This window comes from Clarias gariepinus, chromosome 28, assembly GCF_024256425.1.
Source record: "Clarias gariepinus isolate MV-2021 ecotype Netherlands chromosome 28, CGAR_prim_01v2, whole genome shotgun sequence".
Lineage (NCBI taxonomy): Eukaryota > Metazoa > Chordata > Actinopteri > Siluriformes > Clariidae > Clarias > Clarias gariepinus.
Window position 1 is genome coordinate 1836205 of NC_071127.1, and position 12855 is coordinate 1849059.

General features: G+C 37.2%; 2 protein-coding genes across 2 annotated transcripts; both read left to right on the plus strand.

The window, feature by feature from the left end:
* Positions 1-3817: 3817 nt before the first annotated feature.
* Positions 3818-6424, plus strand: LOC128516006 (uncharacterized). The gene is made up of 5 exons (XM_053490308.1): positions 3818-4105; positions 4201-4250; positions 4340-4731; positions 5313-5450; positions 5570-6424. Exons 1-5 carry the CDS (start codon positions 4101-4103, stop codon positions 5615-5617), a joined length of 633 nt encoding a protein of 210 aa, XP_053346283.1. The 5' UTR covers positions 3818-4100; the 3' UTR covers positions 5618-6424.
* A 1511-nt stretch (positions 6425-7935) lies between these two features.
* On the plus strand, positions 7936-9394 carry LOC128515995 (uncharacterized). Its single transcript, XM_053490296.1, has 3 exons — positions 7936-7977; positions 8275-8448; positions 8536-9394. Exons 2-3 carry the CDS (start codon positions 8275-8277, stop codon positions 9148-9150), a joined length of 789 nt encoding a protein of 262 aa, XP_053346271.1. The 5' UTR covers positions 7936-7977; the 3' UTR covers positions 9151-9394.
* Positions 9395-12855: the final 3461 nt, after the last annotated feature.

Here is a 12855-nt window from a genome sequence, read left to right on the forward strand (position 1 = left end):
GTACCGAATCATTTGCATGAGGTTTGTTCAAATGACCGGGAAATTGCTTTTATGACATGCACAAGGGACAAGATGATCTGAAATTTGTACAAGTTGTTTTAAGAATCTCAAAGTGATGGCTGGGAAAAACTGGCTGCCTTTTGACATATTAAAAATTACAAAAGGAGTTTACCCGTCATCACACTATAAGCTTTTAACTAACAGTCACAATCTAAATTCAATTACAGTAAACAATTCCTCTTTATATTTAAGAAAAAAATAATGAAATATAGTTGCAAGCAACGATGAGCGGGCCCAAGCACACAGCGCCACAGCGGTGGAAAAACAAAAAACGTTTTCCTTCTTTCTGATCTGAATAAAGGTAAGAATTTATGAACATATTTATGACCAAACTCTTGAGCATGATGTACTTCTGATTAACTCTGCTCTGTGCTTGGTATAGTTGGGGCAGAGAGTCATCTCCAGAAGATCAGAGATGATGTTGGGATAAAAATAGGAGCATTGCTTCAGGAAGGATATCTGGCATAAAACCTGTGCCAAGTTTTGTGGATCAGATGGTCCACTGTGGTGAAGCCTTGCCAAGAGCAGCCGAAACACCAACGATTAACATTAAATTAAACTGTAAATGGTGCTTACTGTGGCAAAACTCGTGCCCAGGGTGTGGCTTGACAATTTCACAGTGGTCCTGAGAGACTGATTGGTTTCCCTAAGTAAAATGAGCTTACCCTCATGTTGCCATGCTGCTAACATCATGTTAACATGATTTGCATGTTGCTAGCATTATGCTAACATCGTTTATCATGTTGGCTAGCATAACTCCCATGTGATTAGCATGTTGCCTGTAAGATGCTCACGAGTAGCATGTTGCTAGCATGACTCCAATGTGATTATCATGTTGCTAGCATAATACTAACACAATTTTAACATGTTGTAGATATTCACTGCTAGCATGTGTAGCATGTTAGAAGCCCTCTTTGCTGGCATAAGTCAAAAAGTGAAACCTACTTGTCTATTCAATGTTCTGAGGCAGATATAAATTTCTTGCTAAATGGTTGCTAGGGTACTTTGTTTTGTTGCTAGGAGGTGGCTTGGCACCTGCTAATGAAGAAATTAAAGGCTTCTGTCAACTAAGAATGATAAAAACCAATCCCCATGTCCCTATGATATAATCCTCCATGGGTTTGAGTTGCTATGATGCTCTAAATGATTGCCATGGGCATGGCTTAAGAACATCATGATAAACACAAGAGACTGATTGGTTGACTAAGTTAAATGACCCCTCCCTCCGCGTTTCTACGACAATGGGATCTACAGTACAGTTAGGTTCAGTTCCAAAGTTTTTATAGAACTTTGGGCAAATTTGGACACCTCTTGTGCCCCAGAGGTACAACTTATACCCTCTTGCAGGGTATGTTCTGACACTGCTTGCAAGCCTCCTCAAGTGTGGTAAATTTTATCTTTCCACAAATGTCTTGCTCTGCGCTACAATCCGTCAAAGTTGGTCTCAATGTTAAGTTTTTGGGACTTGGTCTAGTCTTCACTCATGATCAAAAATTTAGTTCTTCAAAATATAAATATTTTTGAAATATTAAAAAAATATTTAAAAAATTCTAATAATTTGTTAAAAATCATGTCAACCAAATGCTCTATCAGCTATGGTTTCTCTAATATAAGTAGAAGAATCACAGAAGTGCAGTCGTCTTAATCTGCATGTCTTTGGACTGTGGGAGGAAACCGGCGTACCCGGAGGAAAGCCACCACGCATGGGGAGAAACTGCATGCACACAGACCTCGAGACAGGAATCAAACCAGGACCTGGAGGTGTAAGGAAACATTACTAATCCCTACGCCACCGTGCAGCCATACAAAGTGTATTAGCACTTTAAAACAACAATGTGAATGACAATGAAACAAAACTTTTTTTTTTTTTTAATTTTTTTTTTTCTAGTAACCCAGTGTAAGGATCAATGCAATGACAAAAACTTCAGCACTTTTGTAGGGTTAGGGATGGGGTTAGCAACCCTCACATTTTATCCTGGCTTGGGACTGGCAGTGGATCCAGTTGCTGGGGTTTGGGCACTGGCTGGGAATCAAACCCTTTTTTTTCTTATTTGTTGAAATTGTGTGTAATGTCGCAGGTTTTTGACATGGGAAGTTTAATTACCACAAATGTCACAAAGAAGACATTCTCTCTCTTTCTCTTTCTCTTATACACACACACACACTATAAGATGTAGAGACTAAACAGACAACCTTTGATTAATGTAATAATTAACCAAATATGATTTTCTCTTAGGTTATGTGACTGGAGCTGTGCGTATAAAGTTGGTGTATCTGTACATTGAAAATATTTTTTAAATATTGACTTAAGTTCTACTGTGAGTCCCCCCCTAATGAGCTGGTGCTGATGGTGTGTGAGAACATAAAGGTGAACGGTTATGCAGATACAGTAACATGCTGCACCTTGTCACCAACAGCCTGAAGGATGTGTTTACTAAGGGCATCCAGTTTCCAGGAATCAAGGAGTACTACAGTGGGGCAAATATTTGAGGACACTGTGAGATGGACATCACTGTTTATCAGATATATTCAGAGATATTTATAGATTTAAAAAATGTCCAATAATATATATACACACACACACACACAATTTCTGTAAATTAAAATCAGTGAAGCAATATGTACGAAAAGGTTTGTGTCATTTTCCAGAACCTGCTCTGTTTTGTCATGTCTGGCTGTGTGCATGTTCTCCCCTGCTTGGTGGGTTACCTCTGGGTACTCTAGTTTCCTCCCACAGTCCAAACATTTGCGAATTGGGCTAATTGCCATTGCCAAATTGCCTGTAGTGTGTGAATGACTATGTAAATAAGTATGTGAATAAGTGTGTGAGTGAGTCTATGTGTGTGTGCCCTGCGATGGATTGGCACGCTGTCCAGGATGTACCCAGGCTCATGCCCTAATCCTCTTGGGATTGGCTTCAGGCCCAACCCCTAAATACAGGATAAAGTGGTATAGAAAATGAGTGAGTGAGTGATAAGCAACATAAACATTCATGTGCACAACTTCTTTATTGTCTGTGATGTCTACAGTCCTCGTGATGACTGAGAAAACCTGCTTCCTGTTCATCTGTTTAATTCCTTGCAAAGAAAACCCCAGGGACAGAATTTAGGAAGGCCTGGTGTGCTATGGTCCATGAGGTCACAAAGAGTCAGCCACAACTTAACTACTAAACCGAAAAAAAGGGGGAAAAAAAGACCTATCTATTTCTTTAATATTTGGGTTAATTTCTCTCCCCCAGTCCCCCACCCTCTCAAAAGAAAAAATAATAACCTTCCCCACAGTGTAGACTGATGGTACTTGGTTAGTTACGTAGGAACGCAGTGTAAGGATCCATCCAAGTCGGAAAGTTCAAAGCACTTTTGTTAGTCATTTTGGATAAGAGCTTCTGTCTTATGTAAATGATGTAAATGTAAATACATAAATGTAAGCACATATATGTCATCTTGCTAGAAGATTTTAATCTTAATTGTAAAGCCTCCTTTACAATTTAATGTGAATATAATAGAAAAAAATGTGAGGAAATGACTGTAGAAAGAGAAAATTTATTTTTTTTTTTTGTTACTTGGTTGTATGAGTTGACAAAACAAAACAAACAAATAAACAAAGCCGCATTTGACAATCTTACACTGGGGTCCTTCTCAACTTCTCAGCTGCTGGATAAAGGTGACGACACATACTGGTGTAATGTCTCAGGTTGTCCGCTAGAGGGCAGCGTTTCTAGACAGGAAGTTAAGACGGAGAAGTACCATGTCACAAATAAAAACTCTCTCTCTCACACACACACGCGCGCGCGCACACACACACATACACACACGCTGTTAGAGGGAGTATAAGATAAGAGAAAAAATATATTATTTATGGACAAACTCGAAGGCTTTCGGTTGGGTTTCTCTTTAATAACGCTACCGAAACCCCGCCCTCTGTATGGCTCTTGCGCATGCGCGGTGACTTCACACTGTTGACTGCTCAGTCCTCAGTTTGGACAGAGAGAGAGAGAGAGAGCGGGTTCTTCTCGCAGGATCTTCATCTGAGCTTCAGACATGAGGTGAGCAGGTTTTCTCATTTCTATCTGACTCTTTAATAATAATTATTATAATAAAGAACTGATAATATTATGGGTTCTTCTCTGTGCTCGTCTAGTAAACAAGATCAAATCCAGGAGGACTTCCTTCTCCCTGATCTGAATAAAGGTACGAGTTTATAAACGTTCAGGACCAAACTCTGGTGTTAATAACCTGTGTGTGATGTGTTCTTATGATGAACTCTGTGCTTGTTATAGCTGGACCGAAGATATACCTCCAGAAGATCAGAGATGTTGTTGATAAACACAAAGGGTCACAGATTAAACTACAGAAGGTGGGAATCTTCAGTTTCAAGGTGGGATTTTTGGCACAAACGTCATACAGAGATACTCCTGAGATGTTAGAGGAGTGGGAGGAGTTCTACCTCCCAGACCAAGTGTCCATGGAGGTGATTGGTGTTCTTGAGAAGTTCCGCTGTGAGTCCTCCCGTAATGAGCTGGTGCTGATGGTGTGTGAGGATGAGAAGGTGTACGGTTATGCAGATAACAGGCTGCATCTCGTCGCCAACAGCCTGAAGGAGCTATTTAAGGACGGCCTCCAGTTTCCAGGAATCAAACAGTACTATCGCGGGCAAAGCTTTGAGGACATGGTGAGATGGACATCACTGTTTATCAGATACATTCAGAATTTATTATTTCTTTTACATATAATTATCGAAATCATCAAGAAGAAAAATAAAAGGTCAATGTAAAAATATTTTAGATCCACATGTTTTAAAATGAAGGTTATTTTTAATTAACTGGCAAAAAAAGGAATTAATAATGATGATATTATTATTATTATTATTATTATTAATAGTGAATTGATGAATGTTATCTTTATTTTCTTTCTGTATATAAACAATTTTGAGATGGACTCTAATTAATGCCCTTTTCTAAAACTGAACTTTTATAAAAAGATAAAGTTACATATACATTGTTAACAACAATGTCGTCTATATGCCTTTTGATCTTCTTTACACCACCACCACTCCCATCTAGTCTTTAATATTTAGACAGGCAAATACAGTTTCTGTGATTTAAAATAAGGACACTTTATGAAGAGGTTAATGTGACTTCTCAGGAGCAGGTTAAATATTAGCATTAGTAATAAATGACCATTAAGGTTAATGTAAATGAATAACATTCATGCTTGTAAAACGTTGTTGATTAATGTTTCGTCTGTCTGTAGAGTGATGCTGAATGGGACAGTGTGAATAAATCAGAAGTTGTCAGGGAGTCTGTGAAGGAACACAAGGAAATGCTGGCATATAAGAAGGATTCTTACCTCACCAACCTGGACATCATCATGGGGAGAAGCTCAGGAGAGGTGAGAAATACAAAAAATATCTGAAACTGAGTGGCATTTCATGACATGGTTATTGCTTGCTGAGATATAATTAAAGGCCAGTGCATGGCATATAAATGTAAATATGTCTGTGTCTACAGCAAAGACCTGCTCAAGGAGGAGGAAAACCAATCCATGTTCCTGTGTAAAGTCTACACAAAGTGTTTTTAGCTTTGCTCCCTTCTCTTCTTCCACCTTCTTTAAAGAGTATGAAGTGTGTTGTGGCTGTTGAGCTCTAATTCTTCAGTATTCAATTCAATTCAATTGAATTGAATTAATTTTTCAGTATGACCCGAGAACCTACTATCTACTAACATACTATTATGTATGTGATGGAGTTGCTTTTCTGCCAGTTCTGACTCCACAGCAGTTGCAACTTTTGATTTCTATAAAAGTGTGATGAAAAGCTTTACATTTCTCTGAGCTGTGCTGATTGTGTCTGACAGTGACATCTGTGTGAAGACTGCATAAAAGGTACTGAGAAAAGAGAAGCCTTCCCTAATCACTGGGGGTTGCAATGAAAACAGAACAAGGAGACACACAACTCAGAAAGAGTTATCTGTCCTTTGTCTACATTTTCTGATATTGTGATCTTTTGCAGATGCTAACTTGAACAATAGATGTGTGTCTCTGTTGTTTGTGAGTCTCTCGTTACAGAAGTGTCTTTGTGTCAGTGTCTTATAATTATTTTTGTAAATAGAAGTTGCAGTTAGAAGACTATAGAAGACTGTAAAAAGCCACTAATTCCACAGTTGTTCCAATAAAAACAAATGCTTAGTTTATCTTGTTTTCATTATACTGTATTTTATGTTTCACATGCAGTTAAAAACTAAAACTTAAAAGGGAGGTGTGTGTGTTTTGAGTTAAGCATGGTGGTGATGGGGTCCGTTATCACATCTATTTGAAGTCCTAATTGTACATAATCATACTAATAATAAAAATAATTTCAAATACAAGTGTTGTATTTACTCTGGGCATACACTGTCATTTTTTATTGATGGTGTACAATGTGTCTTGCCACACAGCCTGAAGCTTAAAACAGAACCACGTTAATAAGTCTGTTCACTGACAATTCTGAGAAAATTTTATTCAAACAAGATATTCAAAGCTTTAAATGCAGCTGTTAAAAAAATACTGGAAATGGTTGAGAAGACACTGGGAGTTCGGTCTTTCTGTGTTGCAGGGAGAATTAGAGGTGTGTGGACGAGCACATTGAGGCGTCTTCATGTGGAATTGCGGAAAATTGTTTGCCGAGATGATCCTATGATGTGAGATGATCTCCCAGACCAAATGTATATGGAGGTGAAACTTAATGTTCCCCTGTGATTCCCCTGATGCGCTTGTGAGGACGGGAAATTCTTTTTTTTTTATAAGGGTAAAAAGGATTATTCAGTGTAGCCAGCAGTACTATCGTGGGCAAAGCTTTGGAGACATGGTGAGATGGACATCATTGTTTCACTAACTTCTTTAATTAACTCTTACATGAAACCATAAAATCATGCTACAGTCCTAGAATATTGCTTTATTTTGTTGCAAAAAGTAAAAATAGTCAACGTGAAATATTTTAGACACCTCCATGTTTTAAAATATAAGTTCTTTTTAATGAACCATTAAAAAAGAAATCAATAACAATAATAATACAGTGAATTAATAAATATTATCTTTATTATCCTTATTTTCTTTCTTCATATACACAATTTTGAGCCAGACTGTAATTAATGCCTATACTGAAAATGCTCTCTTTTAAAAAAGATAAAGTTAGCCATATATCAAACAATGATATCTATTACTATATGCTACATGTTTTTAAAAACATTCTGGTCTTCAACATCAACAACCCTTTTGGTCTGATTCCACAGAAGAGCCAATGCAGCACACTGAGAAAATTGATACTGGCCATAATAGAAAACCACCAGAACAGCAGTGTAGGAGAGCCCACCCCAAGCCAGACTCCAAACTCCCCAGAACAATCAAAGGATCCTCTTTCAATGTGCTGCTGTAAACACTTACACTTTTGCTTTCTTTATGATGTGCCTAGCAGCTGAGAACAGGCCACTCCTTACACTTTCACTTTCAGAATAAATTGTGCTGAATCACAGAGCAGCTCTCTTATTTTCCTCTGAGATGGCTGAGGTAACACTGCTCTCACTCTCTCATTTTATTCTCTGTTACTGAGCATGCAACTGTGTAATAAGTGTTTTTTTTTTGTTGATTTCTTTCAAAAGAGAAAAAAATTAACCAAAGAAGAAAGGTAAGCTATGTGTGTTTCCTTTAGCTTCCAAGATTCATTGAGATTTTCATTGAGAAAATTAATAGACAGTGAGCTTGTGTTGATTCTGTTTTTCTCATGAACTTCATCTAAAACTATTTTAATGCTTGAAAGCTGTTCTGTCATTTTTCTGTGTACTTACAACAGGGCGGCAAAGTTGAAGTCTAAGCACACGTTTCGACATAATAATTTCGTTATGGTTCTGACACACCGACGATTGTGAAGGACAAACTGAACCAGGTGAGTGGAACTGCTTAACATAATGGTTTCATCTCTGTGCTTAGTCTGAGCAGAAATGCTGAGAAGAGCCCAAAAAATACAAAGTGATTAAAGTAAGAATGAACCATTAATCAATTAATGGTAATTAATGATGCCATTAATCCTCAGCTGTAGGACTGTCCATACTTCTTCACTGTGGGGTAAAATAATTACTTACAGTACAAGATTGATACATATTCTTTATGCCTTGTACTCATCCAAATCGATACTCACGACTGCTTTAATCGTCTAAAACTATTCCTTCATTTTCTCCTCAAGATGCTACACAGTATCCTGTTCTTAGGTAATATTCATCCTGCACAGTACAACCCAAAAGACATCTTTGCTGAGACAGAAGTATTTAAGAAAACTATGGATGATTTCCCAGCATCATTTAAATATTACCAAACCCATGTGGCTAAACGCACACCTTTCTCCTACTTTCTGGAACTGGTTAGTGATGAGTTAAAATACTAACATTATGTCTTTTATCACCCTTAATGTTTCTGTAAAGTTTGTAATGTCTGCTCTTTTCTCCAGGTCACAATATGCTATGACGAAAACAATGAAAACATGGTAAAGGGAAAGCTGTGTGAAATATTACGTGGTTGTAAAAAATCAGGTGATCAATACCCTCTGATTTCAGTTGTTATATGCATCTGTGAGAGAGGAGAGTCGAGATACTATGGAGCATCTCTGTCCTGTGAAAGTGATCGAGAGAGAGAGATCATGACTAGCGTGTCCTGTCTGCATGTTTGGGATCGCTTGGTTTCCTTTGCTGTGATGTCTGTGTTTTCTGCGGACCCTGGAGGAGTACGTACAATCCAATTCCAGTGTCAGTGTAGAGCGTATGCACTGGAGAACATGGAACAAGAGAAACCACCTTGTGGGCGCTGCAGTCAGCTTTATTCTCTCCCTAATCCTGATCCTGAAGACATAGACTTTCGAAATCCTGCTGGTAACTGTGCTGAGACAGAGGCAATAAGTAACCTTCTCCTTCAAAAAAACAGTGGTGTCATCACTGAAGGTGTTTATGAACACCAGGTGATTGAGGAAGTAATGACAGCTTGCTTTAATAGAAACATAAATGAGATTATGGAAAAACGGGGCAGGGGAAATCGGAATGAGTATAACATCAATACATTCTATCCCTGAAAGCCTGTGATTGTCTAAATGAATTATCCTGGATTATGCAGCTTTTGCCTTTAAAGCTCTGTGATCTTAAATCTGTATGATGATGTATGTTTATTATACTGAATTAGGCAGAACCTTTTCTTTGTCACCTCTGATATTTGCCACTTAAACACATCAAATAATGCATGTTTATAAGATTATACAATTATGAAAAAAACAGCATTTATTTAAGCATTTTGATTGCATTAAATAAAGCATGACTGATACAATATTTACTCTCCTGTCTGTGGCTCTTTAAAAAGCAGTAATAAGAAATTAATTCCTAGTTTTTAAAGGAAAAAACAGTTTGAACAGTTTGAATTTGGACAGTTTGAACATTATATCATAATTATCATGACAAACACAATTCCTTCTTTTGATCACCAACTTGGTCATGTTTCCTGGTGCCCAGTATTGTTGCCCATTATTTGTTTATATTCATTTGTATTATTTTTTTAACTCATAAATGGCAGGTGTTTCATGAGGTAGAATAGAAGTATGATATTTTACTATGAAATGGCATGATATGAAAGTAAAGTCCCCCAAAGGGGAAATACTTGAGTCCTGTACATATACCTAAAAATTGTACTTAACTACAGTAACAAATTACACACACACACACAAACACACACACCCCTCCTGCCAAACAAGAAACATTTTGTACAGAGAGGAAGAAAAAGCATTATATAAATACAATCAAATTGAAAGTGAATAACAGCTGGGTCATCTGCAAACTGTGTGATAGCTGTAGTGTTATAGAGGACAGGCAGTCATGAATGTATACTGTATGCTGTAAAGCAGGGGTCGGCAATTAAGTCAGATTTTTTCCAAGCCATTACATGGCGGGCCACGACCAAAACATTGGCTAATTTATTGAATTAATAGGGGAGGATGAATGGTAGGCGCTCGTAAAATGACAGAACCGAGATCCGAGATAAACTGACACATCTAAGATGAGATCATCGTGCTAATTACGATCCGGCTAGGTTGGTTCTTCGAGCACACCTGTTGTTGATGATTAGTATGGCTGGATTGAGTTGTCTACTCACTGATCACAAGCCCTGCGATTGGTTGACGAAATGGAAAAAGAGCGGCTCCATTTTTTTTTTGTAACACGTGTTATGCGCAGAAATGCCCCATGCCATGGATTGCCCCCCCCCCCCCACATAATCGCTATTAAATATTATATTATAACATAAATTTAGAGGTTAATGCTTTACAAATTACATGAGACAATGAAATAAAATAAGCAATATGAAAATAAATATGTTGTATATGAAAAAATAGAAATTTTAATATTTTTGAAATACATGTATACTTTTATATTGTTTGTTATAAAATTAGTTTCGTTTATATAATTTATCATTATAAAATATTTATTTTTATTATATATAATTATTTATTTGCATATTCATGACAAACCCCTGAAAAATAAATGTGCAAGATGCAAGGATATATGCAAGATCCTTTTCTTTTCCCACGTGAGTCAGTCCGCGTCAGTCGTGCTCTTTAACCAATCAGATGTGACCTGGCCATTTCAACCAATCATAACCCACCAGGAGCGCAGGCTAAGTCCTGTTTACATGAAATAAACCTGCTTCCGAGGAGGTTCAAGCTTACGGATATGTTGCTATGACAGCAAATGCGAGAAGCGCATCGAAGAACGAAACAATCCAAGATCAGGACAAATCCACAACAATCAAATCCAGCTAACTGAGTAAGAGACAGATGAAGAACGGACCCCAGGGTGCTCGCAAAGCACAACAAGACGTCATTTGTTTTTGCATGTTGAGCGTTCGCTTTGCACCTCGCTGATGCGCTTATTCACCCTCGTATCCAGATATAACAAATAAGAATTTAGATAGATTGAAATATTTCTGTTCTGAAAAATGAGGTTTCCAAACAAAGAGTTTTTTTTAGACTGTCAGTCCGATTTAAAAAAAATAAAATTTATTTATTTTCATTCTCTAGTTTAAACAATCTCACGGGCCAGATGTTTTTGCTTGCGGGCCACATGTGGCCCGGGGGCCGCTAATTGCCGACCTATGCTGTAAAGCTTCATAACGGCTCTAATCTGAGGTGCTGGTTGTTAATTGGTGATTTCTGAGGCTGGTAACTCTAAATGAACTTTTCCTCTGCAGCAGAGCTCAGTTTTGGTCTTGCATTCCTAAGAAGGTCTTCATGAGATACAGTTTCATCATGGAGCTTGATGGGTTTTACAAACACACTTGACACAATACTGTTCCTCGCAAGAACTGTTCCTGAACAGCTGACCTACATGTCTTAAAATAACCACTGACTGTTGTTGTTTTTACATAATTCCCTAATTCCATATGTGTTACTTTATAGTTTTGAAATCCCCAAAATTGTTGTAGAATGTAGAAAATAACTCAGTAAACAAAAAAAAAAAAAAAGCAAGTGATCCCCAATTTTTCAGCGGTAGTGTATTTTCAGTTTTATTTCAGAATTTTTTAAATCATATGTATTTATTTAAGTAATTCAATGTTCTCTCTTAAAAAAATCATTGAGCTTAAACCTGCAACTTAACAGTGGTTTCAAGTTCCTTCTTCATTGGTTAAACAAAAGTGCATGACATGTTTTTTTTTCTGTTCTTTTGGTTTAAAACAAGGAAATTGTGATGCATCAGCTATTTTTTTTTTCATTTTCTAAGAAGATAACAACTACTTATTGAAAAGTTGATTGGGTCAGTAGCACCTTGGAACCTTGCACTTGCCTAAAGTTGCTGTTCAGTTGTCGAGAATTTGAACACAAAGAAGCAGAAGCATTCTTCCATGAGACAGTGAATTGGTGTTTTTTGAGGAAACCAATGTTTTGTTGTCAGCAGCACCCTGACTCAATGAAGGTTCTCAGTCCTTTAGGCCTGCTGATATGATAGGAAAAGAGACAGATGTTCAATAACACACTTTAATTTAGGTGTAAGCTTTAAAAGTAGCTGTTGTCACACTGCTACATGCAGAGGCACATGGCCAGCTGCCTGCTCTAGCAAAGGAAAAATTACAAAAACCTTTTTAACCAGATATGTAAAATATCATTATTTTTCTCGTTGATAAATATGATTTAGTGTTTCATCACTTACTACCTTTTAACTACTTTTTGGTCTTTTAACTATGGGTGGTCAACTCTGTTACAGTATTACTTTTTGGTCTTTTAACTATGGGTGGTCAACTCTGTTACAGTATTAATAACGATGTTACCCTCAATGTCAACTCTGTTTAAGGTTTTTCTTTTAAAAAATCATTACAGTATATGTATTTTATTGTTAGCAAATTAATCAGAACCTGATTATCCTAACTAGTACACTTACTATGTGAAACACTACAGAATTTCATAATTGTTTTAAGATATGTTCAGAGAAAATGCAAAAAAAAAAAAAAAAAAACTGAGCCTTTACAAAAAAATACAACCTACTCTGTCCTTTCATGTAGAGTGAGATTGTGTTTGTGTCTGAGACCATGTCCTCTGTCTTCCCCTGAACAGGAAGGAGCCACCAAGGGTCTTAATTCTCCGGACATCTACCACCAGCATCTTTGTCTTTCTGATGTTGAGTTGTAGGTGATTACAGTCACACCACAAGACAAAATCATCCACCACAGACAGGTACTTAGAGATGTCATTTTAGAGTACATCCAACAACCACAGAGTTATCAGAGAACTTCTGATATGGCA

Excerpts from the sequence above, each read along its gene's own strand:
- LOC128516006 (XM_053490308.1), top strand. Across the intron at positions 4,251-4,339 it reads TCTCCCTGATCTGAATAAAG|CTGGACCGAAGATATACCTC; the intron begins GTACGAGTTTAT and ends TGCTTGTTATAG. Across the intron at positions 5,451-5,569 it reads TGGGGAGAAGCTCAGGAGAG|CAAAGACCTGCTCAAGGAGG; the intron begins GTGAGAAATACA and ends CTGTGTCTACAG.
- LOC128515995 (XM_053490296.1), top strand. The coding sequence starts at position 8,275 with ATGCTACACAGTATCCTGTTCTTAGGTAATATTCATCCTGCACAGTAC. Across the intron at positions 8,449-8,535 it reads TCTCCTACTTTCTGGAACTG|GTCACAATATGCTATGACGA; the intron begins GTTAGTGATGAG and ends TCTTTTCTCCAG.